The 23,140-nt window shown below is 42.9% G+C and overlaps 2 protein-coding genes across 5 annotated transcripts in view; one reads left to right on the plus strand and one right to left on the minus strand.

The window, feature by feature from the left end:
- The window catches only part of LOC126236493 (tyrosine aminotransferase), a 174,745-nt gene that overhangs the window by 137,019 nt on the left and 14,586 nt on the right, over positions 1 to 23,140 (minus strand). The window lies entirely within an intron of this gene.
- LOC126236494 (uncharacterized) overlaps positions 1 to 23,140 on the plus strand; it is a 166,133-nt gene that overhangs the window by 25,361 nt on the left and 117,632 nt on the right. For all 4 annotated transcript variants that reach the window (XR_007544929.1, XR_007544928.1, XM_049945850.1 and 1 more), the window contains one exon: positions 1,778 to 2,023. Coding sequence is in view for 2 of the 4 variants with exons in the window: in XM_049945850.1 (XP_049801807.1) it covers positions 1,778 to 2,023 (246 nt within the window). In the remaining 2 variants the exon portion in view is untranslated. The remainder of the gene's footprint in view (positions 1 to 1,777; positions 2,024 to 23,140) is intronic.

A 23,140-nucleotide genomic window follows, 5' to 3' on the forward strand; every position in this document is an offset into this window, starting at 1 on the left:
CTAATGACATCACACACATCCATGCCCAAGGCAGGATTCGAACCTGCGGCTGTAGTGGTCGCGTTGTTCCAGACTGTAGCGCCTAGAACCGCTCGGCCACTCCGGCCGGCTCTCTACCCTTCATTCGATCCCTGCGAAACCCTATATTTCAGCAGGATAATGCACGACCGCATGTTGCAGGTCCTGTAAGGGCCTTTCTGGATACAGAAAATGTTCGACTGCTGCCCTGGCCAACACATTCTTCAGATCACTCACCAATTGAAAGCGTCTGGTCAATGGTGGCCGAGCAACTGGCTCGTCACACAACTGTGGTATGGTGTTGAAGCTGCATGGGCAGCTGTAACTGTACACGCCATCCAAGCTCTGTTTGACTCAATGCCCAGGCGTATCAAGGCCGTTATTACGGCCAGAGGTGGTTGTTCTGGGTACTGATTTCTCAGGATCTATGCACCCAAATTGCGTGAAAATGTAATCACATGTCAGTTCTAGTATAATATATTTGTCCAATGAATACCTGTTTATCATCTGCATTTCTTCTTGGTGTAGAAAAATTAGAGAATAACGTAGAGTATTTCACACTTTTACATTTTCATTGAGCAAGTCGATAGCGCGTTGGTCCACCTCTGGTCTTACGCAAGCAATTATTCGGCTTGGCACTGATTGACAGAATTGTTGATTGCCCTCCTGAAGGATATCATGCCAAATTCTGTCCAATTGGCACGTTAGATCGTCAGAATCCCGAGATAGTTGGTGGTCGCTGCCCATAATCCTCAAAACGTTTTCAATTGGGGAGATATCCGGCGGATTTGCTAGCTATGGTAAGGTTTGGCAACAACAAAGGCAAGCAGTAGAAACTGTCGCCGAGTTCGGGCAGACGTTAACTTGCTGTAACACAAGCCCAGGATGGCTTCCCATGAAAGGCAACATAACAGGACGTAGAATATCATCGACGTACCGCTGTGCTGTAAGGGTGCGGCAGATGTCAATCAAAGCGGTGCTGCTACGAAATGAAATGCCTACCCATACCATCACTCCTGGTGATCGGGCCGTATGACGGGCGATAGTCATGCAATGAACATTTGGAGGCCATGGCTGCACATCTTAATGAGCCAAACAATACAGAAACTGGAATGAAGACTTTTCGGCTGGTGTGTAACGAGGTCTGACGAGTCGTGGAGAGAAGTTTAATCCAAAGTTTGTGGAGGGTATAGTTCAAGCGAGAGGCGGATTTGTGATGTTGTGGACGCATTTCTCGTACCATGACTTCGGTCCGCTGATTAAGGTTACCTCGAATATGAACCAGAATGTTAATTCAACATTCTCGGTGATCAAGTGTCGCTCTTATTCTGCGTCTTCATGGGGAGGATGCTGTAAATACACCCGCCTTTAAGATGACAAAACTGTGCTCGCAGGAGTGCACGAATTTGTTCCCGATTTGACGAAGACTCGCACAACCTATTGCATCTCGTCTGGCGCTTTAAGTCGCCTAGTCTTAAACCCATAGAAGATGTCTAAGACTATTTGGAAGAGAGTGTGAAACCTTAACGACCAACATCCCCACAATTTGGTAGTTCTACGGAATACAGTCATCAGTGAGCGGCTTCAGCAGGATATAGTGTAGCCGAGGAGGCTTGTGCACTCTCTTCTTTGCCGAAATGACGCAATTATCAAGGCAAGAGGTGACGTTGCACTATATTAGCGTTATGTCCCCTGGTCGTGAATATGTGATTGTGTTCTTGATTAGACTTTTCTAACCAGTAAATGTAAATTGTCGTAGGTTCGCGCCGGTAGCAGTGCAGCGCTCGCGAGGTGGAAAGGCTATCCGTGCAGCGCAGTCTCGACAGCGAGGAGCGTTGTGCAGCCTCTACAGCGGTCGGCGGCGGCCAGATGAGGTGGAGGTGAGGCAAGGACTGGTTTGTCCAGTGGCGCTGGACCCGCGTCACCGTGTTTACGGCGCTACTCTCCTGGAGGAGGGGAGAGTGGGGACAGAAAACACTCCTTGCAGCGACACATCGAAAACAAGGTGCCGTGTTTGCTTACATTCACGTAACCACTGCAGAATTTCCGCTGACAACTGTGGGTGTGGTTGCCCTGCCGTTGGCAACAATACCAATGAGGCTTTCTGCTACGTCACCTGAACGAAGGCATACAGTAAATTCTCACAATCACACTACACTACACAGAGGCTGTTCCAAACTTTAGAGTCAAAATTGTACATACAGAAGTGAATTTTTAACTGAATACGTTCAACTGAAAATAAATATTTTGTTTATTACTGACATAAGAAACTTACACCTCATGGCAACAACTAAGCAAATAGCAGCCATTGTCAGTTCATGCTTTACAGCGGCTCATCAAGCTTCGCCACCCTCTCTCGAAAGGACAGCAACACTAGATGTTTGTTCACTGACGATACTTTTGTGTAGAGGTATCGTTGTTGGGCGACCTTAAGAAAATGCAGAAAGACTTCTACAAAATTTCCGCTTGATGTAAAGAATGCTAGGTTCTCTTTAAATTCGTCAGGCAATGGCTAAAAGAAAGAGAAAGAATCCGATAGTATCAGATTACAAGAATAGTGCAATGTCTTGAGCGCGTCAGATCGTAGAAGTATTTAAGGACAATACTACGAATCAATGTGAAATTAGTGTTGGGGAAGCAGGTTGGAAGACTTGGTTCCGGGTAAATGCAATGGATCTGTGAAGAAAACCGCATACAAGAAGCAGTGCAACCAATTCCGAAGTGTTTTCCCAGTGTTTGGAGTCTTTATGAAGTGTGCAACCAACAGACATCGAACAGGTTCAGTAACGCACTGCAAAGATCATAGCAGGTCGGTACAGTCAATACAAAAGTGTAGCAGAAATGCTCTGCGAAAGTAAAAGGGAGTTCGTGGAAGGAAAGCGACTAGTTCTCGCGAAACACTATTGGGTATATTTAGAGAGCTTGTATTCTAGGGCGCCCAGTATGTTTATCTCGCGTTGGCTTCATGAGAATAAGAGAAATTAGGGCACATACAGAGCCATATGGGCAGTCATTTTTTTCCTGGCTCTGTACGTAGGTGGAATGGAAAAGAAAATCGATAGTGTTGGTGCGATGTAAACTTCACCGTGTACTGTACAATGGGTTATTTGTGTGTGTGTGCCGGCCGGTGTGGCCGTGCGGTTCTAGGCGCCTCAGTCTGGAACCGCGCGACCGCTACGATCGCAGGTTCGAATCCTGCCTCGGGCATGGATGTGTGTGACGTCCTTAGGTTAGTTAGGTTGAAGTAGTTCTAAGTTCTAGGGGACTGCTGACCCAAGGATTTAAGTCCCATAATGCTCAGAGCCATTTTAACTATTTGTGTGTGTGTGTGTGTGTGTGTGTGTGTGTATGTGTATATAGAGCCCTGTTGTCTGCTGTACCCTGGGACAGATAGCTAGGGCCATATGAACCAGTCTCTTCTTTTTCCACTGGAGTTTCTAACAACGACTTCATAGAACGCAATACAGAAAACTTTACCGAGGGCTCCTTCTCAAGGTACCACCACCAACGACGATGAAGAAACGTAAACAGTTTACAGATTTATACATCTTGCACGTTGCTCATTGAAGATCTCTTATCGACTGGGACATTCCTTTTCGAGCACTAGTTCCTTTTCTCAAAACACTCCATTTATGATCCTTTACCGTCAGCCTAATTTTGACCCTAAATGTTTAGAACATTCAGTAAGATTAGCAAACGCAGTCATCTCTTGCAGGGAATGCAGCGACTCTTAGGATTTAATGCACAGATAAACCACCACATGTGGCGCGTTGCATGTTCATTACTATTTTCGCACTTGAGACAAGAACACGTTCAGATATTCATGGCAACCCATTAAAAGTTGAAAGCTCCACTCGGCTCCATTGTTAACAAAAAGTGGTGAGAGTTGTCTGTCCAACAAAGAATCTTCGATGATGCTCTGGTCTGAAGTACGAAACCAGTAACAAGGCAAATATTACGCGCCATGTACATTGACGTCCGTACATTAACTCCGCAGATTATTGCTTGCTTGTTTTACACACATACCGGCCGTGCGCTGTTACTCAAAGCAGTGTTTCCTCCGCAGACGACAGCACAAAAAATACCCAGAAAGCAGTGCCTGGACAATTTTGTTTATCAAAGATTAATAATACATCTCTTCTGACATGGACTGAAACAAAACATAAAATAAGTAACTTCTGAAAATAGAACAAGTCACTGAGTCTGAGTTCCTTAAACACACACTGCATAAATGTCGAAGTCCTATAGGATGCTCCGTGTTAAAGTAGAAAATTTAGTGGACAAAGCGTATGTACCGTAGGGAGCAAAATTGTCTAAGTCCAGCGTGTAGCCATTTCAAATTTAAACAGGAATAAATTTACAAGTCCTCAATTCTGCCACAACGACAGAGACCTCATCTTCTTTGGCGAGGAGACCACGAACACTAAGTCCACAGGTGGCCGCTCCCACGATCACGAAGTCAGACGTGAATGACAGTGACGTCGAGGAGACGGCTCTTAAGTGAGTCTCCTGATTGGTGGAATCCTTGCAGAATCGGTACCAGGCACGGGAAACTCGCTTGGAGCGAACTGGTCTTGTCGGGCCCAAGTGCTTCCCTAAAAACCACTCTGCTCTAGGATGCAACTGAGAGCATTTTCGATCACGTGTGTTGTGGAAGAGAATAGGTCCATGTGGCTCCTGGCCTCTACTGGTGCTTGTATCGCCTTCTGGTGGACAGTCGGAGCGTGGCTATTTGTCTTCTGGAAAATGTCCGCTGTGTGTTAGGTATCTTTGCTGCACTGATGTGATGTCGATTGCTAACACTGCAGGTGTTAAGCCTCGGTACAGCATTATCCAGTTTTTTTTCAAGCAACACAGTAAATAAACATACATGTAACAGCATCTAATGTTCTTAACTATCAGAAGGGAAATTAGAACTGGGCTAAATGGAGTTCTAGTTTTAGAGTTTAATGTCCTTTTGGTATCGTGATCTTTAGAGTATACTAGCGACCTGCCCAGGCTTTGCACAGGCAGCACTAAATACCGAATGCTGGACGACTTGTCTGGTGTAGCGGTAATAATCTGCATACACGAATCTTCCTTGTGAATCACTCTACCTATTAGTGAAAATCATATCAAAATCCATACACTAATTCCTGAGATTATCGTTGACATACACACAGAAAAACGCAGTAAGGGACGTTAATTTATAATATATAGAGAAGGTAATAAGTATAGTTGTATACATTCTGGTCAAGCTTCACTGCTGTCTGGAGTTGTGGTGGCTATTTACTTCTTTTCCCATCGGATACCAACTTCTCCGAAAGTGACCAGCTTGTAGATCCCATCATTGCTACGAGATGTCACTCCAAACACCAATTAAATATGAAACAGATAAGAATACTTACGTTACACTCTCATTATTAGTATACTTATAAATTATCCACACAAACCCTATTCGTGAATTGGTCTATCTATAAATGACAAACGTGTATCAGAATCCCTTTACTAGTTCCCGAGATTAGCCTTCGCATACAGACCGAAAACACGGCAGGGACTTTGAAACTAACCGGTTAGTGACCCGCCACAGATTCGCAAGGGTAGGACTAAGTATCTAGGGTCAGGTAACTTGTCTTACTTAGCGGTAACATACTGTTTACACAAACCTTTCTTGTGAATTAGTCTCTATATTAGTGAATACCGTGTAAAAAACCCTACGCAGTTACTAATGTTAGTATTTACAGGCAGAAAAATGCGATGGATACTTTAGTTCATCATAGTTCAGCCAATTTGCACGAAATGTTTAAAAATTATATGCAGAAACCTTCTTCATGATTCAGATTATCTGTTAGGGAAACTATTAAAATCCTACAGTAGTTCCTGAGATTAGCCTTCACATCAGTCGGAAAAACGAGATGGGAAACTTTAATTTAGTGACATGTATAGATGTATAGAAGCTCCTGTCTAACGTGGATGAGAAAGAAGACTGATCGTGTTATTGTTAACGGAAGCACTCTAGTGTCCACCCGAAGCAGTTTAAGGAAAACATGAAAACCTTGATCTGGCTGGCCAGACAGCAATTTGAAACCCTCTCTCCAGGAATATGACTCCAAATATCGAACTACCGCTTCCAGTGGCTCAATAGTTTTGCAGTAGCTATGACTGTACCGGGTATCGTAAGGGACATGGACAACCCTAATACATCTTAAGTGATTCAAGCACTTTCCGTTCAAAAATGTGTGTGAAATCTTATGGGACTTAAATGCTAAGGTCATCAGTCCCTAAGCCTACACACTACTTAACCTAAATTATCCTAAGGACAAACACACACACCCATGCCCGAGGGAGGACTCGAACCTCCGCTGGGAGCACTTTCCGTGTTTTGTAACAAATTTGTTATTACCTCTTAAATGAAAATATGTTAAGAGTGTCTGACCTATTCCATATTCAGAGGACCATTGCACGTAGGATCTACGTAAGGAACATTACGTATCCTTTCATGCTTGAGGATCTCTTGACTGTGGACCCATGGGACATAAGGTGTATCTAATCTAATCGAAAGAATCTGGTATTACACAAAAGAGCGAATATTTTAATGCGTCGTCACCACTAAGTTATTTTTATTTAACGTTGAAGGACATGCGACCTCCCACGAAAAGACTAGTACAATGTTTTTGCTCACTTTAATATTCACTGTCACACTTTTCATGAACATAACTAGGAGTTGTGCTAAATGTAAGCCCAAAGCCTGTCGACACTGAATATCCTGTATGTTTAGTTGGCAACAGAGGTGAAATGTGAAAGTTGATGTAGAACGTTTCAGTGCTAATACATATATGTGCTATTTCTCTATAGTTGTTTGGTAGAAACATACATCTGTTCTAGATCCTCTTCAATCCCAATCATGTACTAAAAGTGCAAGTGAGCTACATTTTTCTTAATTGCTTTGTGTTAACGCTAGTTAACAATGAACGATCCTCAAAAATTTTTTTGAAACCATCGAGTATTTTTCTGTAGATGGTATAATGTATGATACCTCAGGACTTAAGCAGGGTAATGACACACACAACCATACAGTTTCATGTGCTTTACTACCAGAAAAGTAGTGATAAACATTAAACATATTGCTCACATTTGCTGTATATTTCAAGATAGGTCAAACTACAAACTTCGTACAAAAGCTTTCAACAACTTTAAATTGCTAACTAATTTTTGATTATTCCTCAAGAGGTAAAACTTGTCAGTTGAAACATTGTCTGAAATTAGTGGGTACCTAGTTTTCCTCTCCAAGCACATTCTTCGTCGTAGTGCACGCAAAGGTGCGGCAATAATACTGACTCCTCAAAACTTGTGCAATTCTTCTAAAGTAGAATGAAGTGACCTTCCTGTTTTACTGACGTGCCTAATATATGTGAGTTGAGATATATTCTTAAAAACCGAAGAAGAAAGTATTTGGAAAAATATTCAAATAGTTTCTTGAGTTCATTTGTGGCTGCCTATTTACTGGCAGCAACGTCAGATCAGAGGTTCCCGGCAGTGTCACTCATGTGAAAACTAAAAAAAGGCAAATAAGTTTCGTAAGTAAACTATCTAATGGAAGGTAGTAATTCTTTTAATAACACATTCTTTCTCATTTGTATCCCTCCAGAACTCGTTTCATTCGTTTTTGACAAGAGGCATAGTTTCCTCTTCTGATGCACTTTCTTTACTTTGATCTCTTCGCGTGAAAGAGTCATTTTAATTATCAGTATCATCAAACTCTGTCGGAATCATCTGTTTTATTGTTATTGATTGGCGAGTCCATGGAATTCTGTGTGCACAACGACCATATATGTTAAATTAAAAGGAAGGTCAGCGTTGGCCGTATTATTGATGGTTTATTGATAGCAAAATCGATTTTCAATCACATAGTGATCATCTACAGTGCTGTGGTGTACAAATTAAACTCATAGGCACAGTAACCAAAACTGAGAAACGATCACAATGAGTTATTGTGATCGTTTCTCAGTTTTGGTTACTGATAACTTGATACCAGTGCCTATGAGTTTAATTTGTACACCACAGCACTGTAGGTGATCACTATGCGATTGAAAATCGATTTTGCTATCAATAAACCATCAATAATACGGCCAACGCTGACCTTCCTTTTAATTTTGATTTATTCTTGTTGATCAACTCAATGATCTCTTCATCAGTCAAGCCTGGTAATCAAGTGGAAAAAATATAACCACACTTCAACTGACGTAAACAAAGCCAGCATTGAGTCCCGAGGTATCTTATGTGAAATACAAAAGTTTAAAGCTTATAAACCTCTTATAACTTTAATTTATAGTTCGTTGGCAACCGCGGGATGTCTGTACAATTTTATTATAATCATAACACATGTGGAAACACATGTGCCTTTTCCGACGCTGCCGGAGTTGGCGATCATGTGTGCGTGAGGTGTGCTTGCTTGTGAGAGTGAATAGTGTATGTTTCACTTTTTCTGACGAAGAATGTGGCTGAAAGATTTTGTGTGTCTTTTAATTGTACCTGTCTGCAACTTAGCGTGTTATTTCTACGGTAAGTAGCAATCTTTCTTTTCCTACATTTTTGATATTCCTACCTGGAGTTTCCATTGTTTGTCTTTACCTTTACTTCGCCGAGACATGCTATGCAGTTGCAGATTCCGAAGTTTCCAGTCAGCGCTGATACATCATTGTGCTCGGCTGAAGAACGAACAAGCCAGATGTCAATAGTACAAGACACTACAGGCCAGAAAGCGTTCAGCTGCATACCCACCAGAGAAAAAAATAAAAACTGGAAGTATCACATATGATACCTCGGGAGTGAAGAGGATATACCATGTTTTGAAAACACTCTTTTAAAATCGCACGATGATTTGTGATCGCTCTATACGTCCTTATTTCTGACATAGGGAACACGTGCGGTCGGATGCTGATCATGGGAATCTGGGCCTGGAATGGACAGTGCCGACTGCAGCGAGAAGACGAAGAAAATCCTCGTCTTCAGTATCGTCAGAGAACTCGTCCTGCGACATGCGAGGTTAACAGCAGCACCGGACCAGCCAGTCCTCCTTGGTAAGGGGGTTCCGTAGGACCACGCCTCTGGCTCCTAGTGTGTGTGTGGGGGGGGAGGGGGCGGGGGGGGGGGGGCAGGGCGACAGTGAACAGGCCCTTGGGGCTCTGACTGTGCAGCAAACGCAAACGTCGTAGCTGGTTACCTAGCGCCTCTAGCTTTTACTCCATTCGATAGACCTTTACATTTTACATTGCGACTGCCTTCTTCCTACATTAGTATTTGATCTAAACTGAAAGTATAAAGACTTCGAGACTGTTTATCCCATGGTAATGTCAAAGCCAGTGGCACTTCTTTTCGTCTTAATCCGGTTCTAGAGCAAAACGAAAGATGGGTAAGAGCTGGGCAAAGTGGCCAGACTAAGATATTCCTATTTTTTAAGCTGAAGGGCAACAGATGCAAATGCGTAGAAATGAATGATTAGAATCTCCAACAACCTTAGAATCAAATTAAGTACTTAAACAATTAAAATTTCACAAAGTGGCATGTGTGGACAAAGTGACCACTTGGTTTTAAATTAAAAAGTAAGGAATTAAAACTGTTTTAATAAAGAACTAAATATATTTTATTGTAAAATATGATTCGAACTAAATTGTTTACACTTTTCACAAATAAAAGTCAAACTGTGATCCTCAACTCGTGTTCAGAGTTCGTGGGCCCAAAGGAAGCACAAGTGCCACTAAATCCAATGCTCTTCAGGCCTTGTATTTGGAATTATTTTTTTTCACAATACATGCACTCTCTGTCTTCATCATTTCCGTCAAAAAGAGCTCTTCTAGTGTTGGTTTTTTGTAAAGGCCTCCTCGCTACTACTGTGGAGATCGATTTGCCACTGTTGTTACGGCAGGCCGAGTTTGTGAGTTCGTGAAACCGCTTCTGGTGCAGTACACCGCTAAGACAATTTCTCCCTGCCACTATGACACAGCTATGCCCCAGGGTCAGGTAACACGATAGGAGAACGAAGGTTCTACAACACTCCAACAAATTAGTAACAAAGTCACACAAATGAGTTAAAAAGGTTTACTTATCTTTGTGACTTGTTGAATAATGAAGTCTGCAACATTGCTTGCAATTTGACACAAAAAGGATCCTCAATGCTAAGAGCAAATCATCGTAGGTAAACTTCACAGTACATAGCAAATGCAAATTACAAAAACTGCTGTTCGCTTCTAAGAGTTCACTAAACGACGTTCCCTGCCTAAGTCAGCCCTGGACGATGATCTATAATGAAGTGGGCGAGAACTGTTCTTCTCACTTGCGAGCAGGCTTCTATCCGTTGTCATCCGGTCATTGGCAGATTGTACTCGGCCGGCAATAGGCCGAGGCGAAGTCGATATCTTCATCGTCAGCGCCGCCCGTGGCGCTGTTGGAACTCGCGCAAGTGGCGAGTCTCTATAGAACTGGCGCCAGCTCGCATCTTTGCCCCTGCGGTGCTTTTGCCCTGATTGTGTCTTGTTCTGACGACACAGCAGGTATATTGCTCTTCGCACTCTCCCTTCTCTCCCTTTTACTGCTTTTCTTCTCGTGTACTGATTCCCGTTTTTCCTTCTTTTTACTTTCTTTTACTCCTCTTTCTTTACGTGCCACTTCTGGGTGGGAGTCAAAACATGACTCTTTTAACATAATTTCATTAAAAAGAAACAGGTCACATGCCCATTCCACAACTGAGACACAAACTGACCACATATCTACGTCAGGATAATTAAATCCAGAAAAATTATTATAACTCTCAGGAGTGGCACAGCAAACAGGTTAGGCTTCCAGGGAGAATAAGTTAAAGCATTTCTTGTTCCATGCCGTCATCTCATAGTTCCCAGGGCCCCAGTGGCGACTTGGTCCACCATGGCCAATTTGCTAGGCTCTCCCCTACATGACATCATTGTAGAACTGCGTTCGCAGAATTAACTGTCGCAGCTACCGAATTCAAACGTGCAGCAATGTACAAGCACGTATTCGTAACCAGAGGTAGCGTACAATCTTTTATTGTAAACGGTGGCTCAATAGTGTTTTTGTGTTTCATATTTAAACGCGGGGAAGTGTCCTAAGGTCCATATTATCAATATGAAAAAGACACAGCTAAAAATCTCGGACCAGTCGTTAGTCCACATATCGCCATACAAAGTGAAACAGTTCTTCCACCGGTAGATTTAGCCTCTTCCGTGCTTCATTTTGAATATTTATTGTCTTGCGTTTATTCACGTTTAAAGAAAGCTGTCGTTCATTACAGCCAGTGGAATTTTGTCATAGTCTTTCTGCATTTCCTTACGATCACCAACGTCGTTTGTCTCCTGCAGACAACAGAAGCGTCAGCGAACAATCACATATTTGCACAGATATTCCGCGTAATTGTATCTGTGTCAGTAGTCGAAGAAGTTGAAAATCCACTTTCCATCTCTGAATGATTACTGCAGCCTACATCCCTGGCTCCTGTACTGCTTATATGTCTAGGTCTCCCTTTACAGCCTTTACTCCTCATACTTCGTTCCATTACCAAACTGACAATTCCTTGATGCCTCAGATGTGTCTTATCGAGCGACCCATCTTTTACCCAAATTCCTAACAATAAATGTCAATAAATTAATGTCTTCTTTAAAAAATGTTTCTTGCTATTGACAGCCTGCATTCCATATCCTTTCTACTTTGGCCTTCATTAGTTATTTTACTGCAGAAATAACAAAACTCATCTACTTCTTTTAATGTTTCCTTTCCTAATCTAATTCCCTCAGCATCGCCTGATTTAAATCTACTAAATACCATTACCCTTGTTTTACTTTTGTTGATGTTGATCCTAGAACCTCTTTTAAAGGCACTACCCATTCGTTCAGCTGCTCTTCCAGGTCCTTTGCCATCTGTGACAGAATTAGAATGTCATCGGTAAATCCAAACGTTTTTATTTCCTCCCCCTCAACTTAAATTTTCTCTCAAAATTTCTCCTTTATTTCCTTTAATCCTCGCTCAATGGAAAGACTGAATAATATCTTGGATTGGCTAAAACCCTGTCTCATTCCCTTCTTAACCTCTGCTTCTCTTATCTGTCGTACTACTCTTGTAACTGCCGTCTAGCTTCTGTACAAGTTGCAAATAACTTTTCGATTCTTGCTACCTTCTCAGTTGCCTCGAGTGTTCCTACACTTCTCCGGAGCCTAACTCATCTTCCCCAAGGTCGGGTTGTACGAGTTTTCCATTCTTCTGTAAATATTCCTGCCAGTATTTTGTAACTGTGGGTTAGTATTCACAGCTGTCAAGGCCTGCAATCCTTGGAACTATTACATTCTTCTTGAAGTCTGAGAGTATTTCTCCTTTCTAATATATCTCGCACACCAGGTGGAATAGTTTTATTATAGCTGTCTCTCTTATGGATCTCAATCATTCTGAGTGAATGTCGTCCACTCCAAGGTCCTTGTTTCTATTTAGGTCTTCAGTGCTCTGGCGAATTCTTCCCGAAACGTACTTAGCTATATGACATACATTAATTAAACACATAACCACAACGCACAGTGAGAATGAAACACGTAACTGAGAGCGCTGCGTGAAGGAAAATAAATTACGCAGCTCAGAAGCCCCAAAGGCAGCATCTCACACACTACAGTGCTTTATGACGGTCTCTATCTTTCTTTCTCTCTCTCTTTCACACACACACACACACACACACATAATGGTGATTTTTTTCCACCGTGTACAAACTCTAGGGACTGATCGATGAAAGGATACGGATCAAAAAATGTTTAATGAACTTATGCCCGGAAATGCATGGCTTCCACGCTAGAGACCATTTATTCTATCATGATATGTTACAGAGACTGCGATCTAATACGCGTTGTACCATGAAGCCACAGTTACAGTATGTGATGAAAATGGTTTCGATGTGCCTCAGCGCATGCGTTTTTGTGCTGTAGCATGTTCTGTCGCACACGTTCTCGTTGGCCAGGCTGCATCCGAACAGTGTCAAAGGCAGCACGAATAAGCTGCTCCAGTGTTTCTACATCTGGAATGGGCTCTGCATACACGATACTTTTTAGATAGCCCCATAACCAGAAATCGCACCGGTCGAGATCTGGTGAACGAGCAGAGCAGGCCACGAAACTGGACTCCCTCGTCCGATCCGTCGACCAGGGAAGACACGCTTGAGATGAGTCCCGACGTTAACGGCGAAGTGGGCTGGAGTACCATCATGTAGCACCCGCATAACCCTTTGAATCACCAGTGGCACTTCTTCCAGCAGAGGAGGCAAAGTCATCCGCAAGAAACGCCGATGGTTCCGGACTGTTAGGCGACGTGGAAGGAAGACTGGTCCTAACATACGGTCGCCAATGATTTCGGCCCACACATTCAAGCTGTATTGATGCTGACGATTCGCTGTCACCTTACCATGGTAGTTCTGCATAATATCCCACAGATGACTACTCCGCATCAAGGTGGTCTCATCTGTGAATAGGATGTCTGACACAATTCCCAGAATCGTGGTTACCTAGTGAAGAAACCAGTGACAAAACTGCTCCCGATATGGAAAATCTGTCGCCAGTAAGCCCTGCACACGCTGTATGTGATAAGGGTAGTAACAATTGTTATGGAAAATGTTCCACACAATCGTCTGGCTTAACCTGTACTGGCGGGCCAACTGCCTGGTACTGACAAGGCAGTCGCCGTGCACAGTGTTAACCACATTTTCCTCCAAGTCTGGCGTCCGAATATTACGGTACGTCCTTCATTATTTCCAGCTTTCTGAGACAACCCTCTAGCAGACAAACGGTGAAACACTGTTGTAAACGTTGAATTCTGTGTGGTTGTTGTCAGCGGGATAGGTCCCCTGAGGCAAAATTGCTGCCCACTGCCCGTTGCCATTTGCCTTTCCGTAAGTAAACACCATGTCGGCAAGCTCTCGATTCGAATACGGAGCTATTGTGTGCAACGCTGTATCACCTCCACTACAATGTGAGTCAACAAGAGAAGTAAATTGGACATAACATTACCAATTACTATTGCAGGAGAGGACGCTGGGGCATGACGTATGAGGAACAGTGCCACTCTCTAGGAGGAAACCCCGCATATGGGAACTATGGCTACATGGTACAGCGCGTATTAGACCGCAGTTTCTATAACAAAGCAAGATTGAATAAATGGTCTCTAGCATGGAAATCATGCATTTCTGGACATAAGTTCATTAGACCTCTCTTGTTCCGTATCGTCTCATCGATCAATCCCTGGAGTTTGTACACGGTAGAAAAAATCACCCTGTAGATACAGGGTGACCCACTTAAACGTTTCAGCGCAAATATCTCTGGAACAACAATAGATACTGAAAACCCACTTTCACGGGTATGAATGTAAGGCAGCGACTCATAAAAGTAAAATCTATGAAACATTCTAAAACGTAAGTAAATATTATTTTCAACAAAAACTTACGTTTTCTTAAATGGACACTCCATATTATTTCTTAGACAATCAATAACACGAAAAATCACATAAAGAACGGCGTAGGTTGCATCGCATACGTCAGTTATATCGCGATAAATTGCAAAGAGAAGTTAACACTTGAAATTAGCAAAACGCGTCGCTATTGTACATGCCGAAATGTAAGCGGGAACCCCATGTAATTGCTTTGTAATTGACGTACTACGTTGCAACAAAGGCTGTACTTATTTGCTATTTACACTGTTAAGTGGACTGGAAACAATACAGAAGTCCAGTCACATATAATGAAAAATAAGAAATGGCTTATCCGTTTGTGCTTTACTGATCTTCACTACATTACTAGAATGGGCATAACGGTAACATAAAACAGAATATCAGTGGCCAGGGTAAATATAATTCCCGGCTGGCGAAGGATATGACAGGGAGATAAATGGTAGTTGTACATACCCTGCAAGACTTTAAATTGGCCAGAACTATTAATATAAACTATGACTCGATATATATATAAAGCGTCTGAGGAAGACTTTAAATGGGCCAGAATTATTAATATAAACTGTATACAGAAATTTTGCTATCCATTTTGCTACCCGACAAAGATAATAGCATACCTTTTCTCTCCAAAAAGCCTTCAAAACAATCAACCCCTCCCTGCGACCTAACCAAAGTCACCTTTTGTGCTTCTTCCTTCCAAGACACAAGCCACATCAACCATCTCCGATTGCCCCAACTTCAGCACACCACTGCGCTATACATCCACAATGACGCTGGAACATCAGCTACTTTGCTCGTTCCCAACTTATATACTTACACCCAAACCATAAAAAATAAAATCTATGGTTTCAAAGAAACACATTGCAAACCCCGTGATGACACCATCATACATAGCCACATTAATATCATGTACGGTATCCTTCCTAGATATCTCGGCATCTCTACATAACGCCATACCTGATTACGAAATCCAAATAAAGGATGTAACAGAAATATGTCTTAAAAGTTTTGGAGATTGTAAAGGATGAAATTTTCAGTGTTTTGATATAACGAACCTATAGCCGGAAATGTGAAATAAAATTTCTACAGACACCACTGGGCTGTTGAAAATCAACGCATTATCAGTACGGGAAGTTACCAGGCGAGATTATCAGTGAACATGTAGGCTGAAACACTTGGAGAGTACCATGTTGGACAAAACATCTTACCAAATCGTTAGAGAGGTGAATGTTAGTCTGTGGTTTCTGAACGATGGTCTTCCAGTGCACACTGATCGTAGGGCCAGGGCATATCTCACTGACAATTTAAGTCAGCGAGTAACTGGAACGGGGTGCCCAGTTCCTAGGCCTATGTGCTCTCCTGTGTGTGTTAAACCGGGGACCTAGAAGCGAGTGCTCCCCTGACCTCCCCCTCTTGACTTTTTCCTCTACAGTTATATAAAATACCTTGTGTACTGGACGCCAGTAGGAAATGGCCCTGTGCTTACTGAGTGCATCTTTAAAGCGTTTGACATCGTCAGAGGGAGGCGCGGAATCTTACAGACAATCAGACAAAACATGGTTCGCCGTTATTATGTAACGAAATTGGTAGTCGCCACCTTGAACATTTATTTTGCTGTACAGAAGCGAAAGATTCGGTTTACAATATCTTGTTATACTCTACTGTCAAGTAACAGTATTTTTGTGTTGCATTTAGTCTACCGAATGTGTATAGTAATTGACGTAAAGTCATCGAGTAAAACAGAAGTGATTTCTGGCGTTCCCCAAGGTAGTGTTATAGGCCCTTTGCTGTTCCTCATCTATATAAACGATTTGGGAGACTATCTGAACAGCCGTCTTCGGTTGTTTGCAGATGACGCTGTCGTTTATCGACTAATGAAGTCATCAGAAGATCAAAACAAACTGCAAAACGGTTTAGAAAAGATATCTGAATGGTGCGGACATCATTAAAAGAAAGGCGTTTTTCATTGCGACGGAATCTTCTCACGAAATTCCAATCACCAACTTTCTCCTACGAATGCGAAAATAATTTGTTGACACCGACCTACATAGGGAGGAACGATTACCACGGTAAAATAAGGGAAATCGGAGCTCGTACGGAAAGATATAGGTGTTCATTCTTTCCGCGCACTATACGAGATTGGAATAATAGAGAATTGTGAAGGTGGTTCGATGAACCCTCTGCAAGGCACTTAAATGTGATTTGCAGAGTATCCATGTAGATGTAGATAGGGCAGTGTTGTAAAAACTTTATTTCACATCTCGGGCTACAAATTCTTACATCTAAACAATCAAAATGTCTTCTTCTACGATCTCCAAATTACTGAAACGTCATTCTGTTAAAACGTTGTATATACTCAACAACTCATTGTACTCTGCATGAGAAAAGATACCAATATTATGATTTTTTCTGTGCTATACCATTCATGTGTTGAGCTAGGGAAGAATGACTTCTGTGCTGTAGGTGCCGTAATCTCCTTTATCTTTTCTTATGAGCCTTACGCGAAACATATGACGGTGACAGCAAAATGGTCGCACAGTCTTCTTCGAATAGAAGTTCTCAAAATTTGCTCAACAGGATTTTATGGCAATTGCGTAGTTTTCCATCTAAGATTCCCCTTTAAGTTACCCGAGCATTACTGTTGCACTTTTCTGTGCGCTGTGCGAACCTGTCACAATCCCAATAGCGAGTTTCTTAATTCGTTCGTGTTTGATGTCATGCCTACTACAAACGCGCCAGCAAAATTCATAAATGATGTGGTGGATAACGTCTGAAATCTCCCTGAGGCTCTTCCTGCAGGTGTTCTTGTCCATAGAAAGTTTCAATACCTGAAGGCTGCAGCGAAATGCGGAAAGAACTGCAGAGGATAGACGACTGATGTATAGATTGACAGTTGACACTGAACGTAAAGTAAGAAACTACGACCGCTGTTAGCCCGTCGTCTAGAGTTAGCGTTTTTGGCTAGTAATCAGAATGTCATAGATCCCGGATTCGAACCCAGCCGTTGTTTATATTTTGAATAAAGGTCAGCAACCATGGTGGCCGAAGATTTCTGGTATAAGCAGTCACCCCAGTCTGTCAATGACGTTACCAAAGATGGCGAATAAGCAGACACAGTTTCAGGGAAACCTCATGCCCTTGTAATGGAAGATTGCCACTGAAAGGCGAAAAATTTGGCAGTGATCAATAGCATGAGGATGCAGAAGGCAATGGAAAGCATTATATTAAAGACACATAATGCGCTTCCATGTGACATGTGGCCCGTAACTGAAAACGCGTCATGATGATCTCTCCACCGGCTAAAGATTCCGGATTAGTCCCTCCATCCAAATTAACGAAGGGGTCACAATGAAAAAAGACGCAATAACGAACGAAACGGTGACCTTTTGCGAATCGGGCCGTGGAATGTCAGAAGTTTGCACTTGGTATGGAAGCTAGAAAATCTGACAAGGGAAATGCTAATGCTCAATCTAAATACAGTGGGGGTCACTGAGGTGAAGCGGAATGATAAAGATTTCTGGTCGACGAGTATAAGACATAACAGGAGTAGGATTCGTTGCGAACAACAAGGTTGAGCAGAGAGTTAGTTACTGTGAACAGTTCAGTGATTGTTCACATCAGAATCGACAGCAAACCAATGCAAACAAAAACAGTTCAGGCGTACATTCCGACATCACAAGCAGAAGACGAAGTGTGGAGACTAAGAACATGAGGATACTGATAGAGTAATTCAGTATGTAAAGGAGATGATAATCTGATAATCATGGGGGATTGGAATGCGGTAGTTAAGTAAGAAATGCAAGACAGAGATACAGGAAAATGTGGGTTTGGTAATAGGAATGATAGGGGAGGACGACCAATTGAGTTCTGCAATAAAGTTTGCCTAGCAATAGCGAATAAACTCTTGAAATATCAAAAGAGGAGGAAGTACACGTGGAAAAAGCACGGAGACATGGGAGGATTCCACCTGGATTACATCATGGATTCTGAAATCAGGTATTGGACTGTAAGGCATACCCAGGAGCAGTTATGGATTCAGATCACAATTTACTATTGATGAAGAGTAAACTGAACTTTAAGAGAATCACCTGGAAGAATCAATGTGGAAAGAAATGGGGTAATGATGTGCTGGGGAATGATGAGAAGCGTTTGAAGGTCTCTAAGGCTGTGGATACTGCGAGCCGTCTCTGAAAAGCGTAATCAAAGAAGCTGACTGACAAATGTAGGTACAAAGAAGGTAACTGCGAACAGATAAAATGCTACAAATGGTCCACAAAAGAGGGAATTACAGAAATGTTCAGTGAAAACAGGAATACAGGAATATAAATAACGAGGTGTCTTCCAAAACTAAGGTTCCATGACCAATATTTAACTAATGATAGGACTAAATGAAATTTCAAACATACAGCCCTGTCTACAAACTCTTTAGGAAACTACGGCAGTGTTGGTTTGATACAGTAGTCGTTTGCCAGTCGTTTAGAGCAGATCGCAATGACTGAGACAATGGTAGATGCCGCCAGTTTTGAGGTGCGCTATGTGACTAGGTTTTTGTTGGTATAAGGATCTTCAGTTGCTGATATCCGTCGTGAGTTATGCGTAATATAAGGACCTGAAATAATAAGTGACAAACAAGTTCGAAAATGGTGTCGAGAATTTCTAAATGGCCTCTCAAATGTTCACGACAAACAGCGGAGTGGCAGGCCAGTATTCGGACCGACAACATCGTTGATCAAGTGAAGCAAAAACTTCGAAGTGATCGACGATTGCCGGCCGGTGTGGCCGAGTGGTTCTAGGCGCTACAGTCTGGAACCGAGCGAGCGCTACGGTCGCAGGTTCGAATCCTGCCTCGGGCATGGATATGTGTGATGTCCTTAGGTTAGTTAGGTTTAAGTAGTTCTAAGTTCTATTGGACTGATGACCTCAGAAGTTAAGTCCCATAGTGCTCAGAGCCATTTGAACCATTTTTTTTGATCGACGATTCACGATTAGTGTTGTGGGTAATGAATTCCAAAATGTTCCTTGCATCTCAATTTACAGAATTGTCACCGAACAGCTTGCATATCACAAACGTAGTGTGAGGTAGGTACCAAAAATGCTCACTGATCTGCACAAAGAGCAAAGAATTCGAAGTGTACGACAGTTCTTGGAGCTCTGTAAACAGGGTGGAGATAATTTGTTTTCCAACATTGTTAGGGCGATGAAACGTGGATATGGTGCAACAACACAGAATCGAATCAAGGTACAGTGGCACCATTTCAAGTTCACCCAGACCAAAAAGGTTTGAGCAGTCTCCGTTCTCGAATCGAAAAATGATGACTACCGTTTTTCGGGACGAAAAGGGCGACCTTTTGATTGGTTTCAGGGACCGTGGGTCAACAATTACAGCTACGTATACTGTGAAACGGAAACCAAACTGAGAGGTGCGATCCAAAATCGGACGCTGTGGGAAACTATCGTCTGGCATAATCCTCCTTCACGACAATAATCATCCTTCACGACAACACACACCCTCACGCCAACACCAGGGAGAAGATTCGAGATTTTCGTTGGGATATTTTGACTACACTTCGTACAGTGCCGACCTTGCACAAAGCGATTACTTCCCCATCTTGCATTTCAAAAAGCGGCTGGGTGTACGACGATTTGAAAACGACGATGATCGTATGACTGGCGTTACCATCTGGTCCAATTTTCAGGCGTCAAACTTCTATGCAGGGTGGTTGAAGACTTTACAGACAGTGTATACAGGGTGGTCCATTGATCGTAATCGGGCCAAATATCTCACGAAATAAGCATCAAACGAAATAACTACAAAGAACGTAACTCGTCTAGCTTGAAAGGGGAAACCAGATGGCGCTATGGTTGGCCCGCTAGATGGCGCTTCCGTAGGTCAAACGGATATCAAATGCGTTTTTTTAAATAGGAACCCCCACTTTTTATTACATATTCGTGTAGTACGTAAAGAAATATGAATTTTTAGTTGGACCACTTTTTTCGCTTTGTGATAGATGGCGCTGTAATTGTCACATACGCCATTGCGGACGGTATTTGCTTCGTGATACATTACCCTTGTTAAAATGGACCGTTTACCAATTGTGGAATAGGTCGATATCGTGTTGATGTATGACTATTGTGATCAAAATGCCCAACGGGCGTGTGCTATGTATGCTGCTCAGTATCCAGTGTCCGAACCGTTCGCCGGAAAGTTACGTTATTTAGGGAAACAGGAAGTGTTCAGCCACATGTGAAACGTCAACCATGACTTGCAACAAATGATGATGCCCAAGTAGGTGTTTTAGCTGCTATCACGGCTAATCCGCACATCAGTAGCAGACAAATTGCGCGAGAATCGGAAATCTCAAAAACGTCGGTGTTGAGAATGCTACATCAACATCGATTGCACCCGTACCGTATTTCTATGTACCAGGAACTGCATGGGGACGACTTTGAACGTAGTGTACAGTTCTGCCACTGGGCACAAGAGAAATTACGGGACGAGGACAAATTTTTTGCACGCGTTCTAATTAGAGACGAAGCGTCATTCACCAACAGTGGTAACAAAACCGGCATAATGTGCATTATTCGACAACGGAAAATCCACGATGGCTGCGACAAGTGGAACATCAGCGACCTTGGCGGGTTAATGTATGGTGCAGCATTATGGGAGGAAGGATAATTGGTCCCCATTTTATCGATGGCAATGTAAATGGTGCAATGTATGCTGATTTCCTACGTAATGTTCTACCGATGTTACTACAAGATGTTTCACTGCATGACAGAATGGCGATGTACTCCCAACATGATGGACGTCCGGCACATAGCTCGCGTGCTGTTGAAGCGGTACTGAATAGCATATTTCATGACAGATGGATTGGTCGTCGAAGCACCATATCATCACTGTATCTGACGACCCTGATTTCTTTCCATGGGGAAAGTTGAAGGATATTTGCCATCGTGATCCACCGACAACACCTGACAACATGCGTTAGCACATTGTCAATGCATGTGCGAACATTACGGAAGGCGAAGTACCAGCTGTTGAGAGGAATGTCGTTACACGTATTGCCAAATGCATTAAGGTTGACGGACATCATTTTGAGCATTTATTGCATTAATGTGGTATTTACAGGTAATCGCGCTGTAACAGCATGCGTTCTCAGAAATGATAAGTTCACAAAGGTACATGTATCACATTGGAACAACCGAAATAAAATGTTCAAACGTACCTAGGTGCTGTATTTTAATTCAAAAAACCTGTTACCAACTGTTCGTCTAAAATTGTGAGCTATATGTTTGTGACTATCACAGCGCCATATATCACAAAGCGAAAAATGTGGTCCACCTAAAACATTCATATTTCTTTACGTACTACACGAATATGTAATAAAATGGGGGTTGCTATTTAAAAAAAAACGCAGTTGATAACCGTTTGACCTATGGCAGCGCCATCTAGCGGGCCAACCATAGCGCCATCTGGTTTCCCCTTTCAAGCTAGACAAGTTTTGTTCTTTGTAGTTTTTTCGTTTGACGCTTATTTGGTGAGATATTTGGCTCGGTCACGATCAATGAACCACCCTGTATTTTGGCGAAAAATTAATAATCATTTTCAGTCTCAGTGCATTAGATGATGACTTCTTTCAACAAGAGGACATGCTCCACAACACGGAGGTAATGTATTACCCGGCAAAGCGAACCGAAGACTTGGGCAAGGCGGCAAGCAAATAAAGTAGGTATGTTACAAAATATTGCTGTAAATAAAAAAAGCTTTCCTCATAAATTTATTTTTTATGATAAAACGGACCTTAGTTTCGGAATACGCCTCGTACTTGTTTGAGTGCCAGTGCGTCCGTGACCAGAGTAGTTCAGGATGTTATGTGCGAGGAGCAGGTGACGCGTAGCGTGTCGAGCGTGAGCGGCGGCTGGGAGTTGGGGGCTCGCCGGGGGCTCGCTTGCTGCGTCACAAGCCACTGGCTGGACGCCTGCCGCAAGGTAACGGGACGGGCCCTGCCCGCCACGGCGCCAGCTGCCACCGAAACAGGCCGGCTCGCGCCGTGGACTAACGCGGGAGAACGTGTCGCTTGCATCCCAACGTGCTCGCGCATTCCTCTTCCATCAGCTGTTAACACATGTAGGCCGGCTGGATCGTCTGTTCACCCCACTTTTGTCATTCACGTCAGAGTCTACGCAACCCAAGAGACGTAAAGCCAATACAGTGCGAGACCGTCACCAGCTTTGACAGTGGTCTCAGATCGACGAAGACGAGATTCCACAGGTTTCTTTAGATATGCCAGGTCCAGCTGAAACCGATCATTGATGATAACATCCTGTAGAGCTACCAGACTGCCGAGACGCTGGTTGCTCATTTCACCTGGACTTCCAAATAGCCACCGACTTAAATGTATGGTTAATGTCTAGTGATACAGCGCGTCATTTGAGGTGCGTTACGGTGCCGGAGTGTTCTTTACACCATGTAACGTATCCGTGCAGCCCTATAAACATAATTACGTCGTATTAATAAAATTTTCTCGGGCTTCCAGCCGCGTCAAGTGGTTAAAATCCCATGAGTTTTCGACCGAGCTCTCCCCGGTCATTGTCAAGTGGTAAGACTGACTGCTGTGTCGCCGTGGCCGCGTCGTTATATAGCCGCACTGCTGTCTGTGAC

Source organism: Schistocerca nitens, chromosome 2, assembly GCF_023898315.1.
Source record: "Schistocerca nitens isolate TAMUIC-IGC-003100 chromosome 2, iqSchNite1.1, whole genome shotgun sequence".
Taxonomy (NCBI): Eukaryota; Metazoa; Arthropoda; class Insecta; order Orthoptera; family Acrididae; genus Schistocerca; species Schistocerca nitens.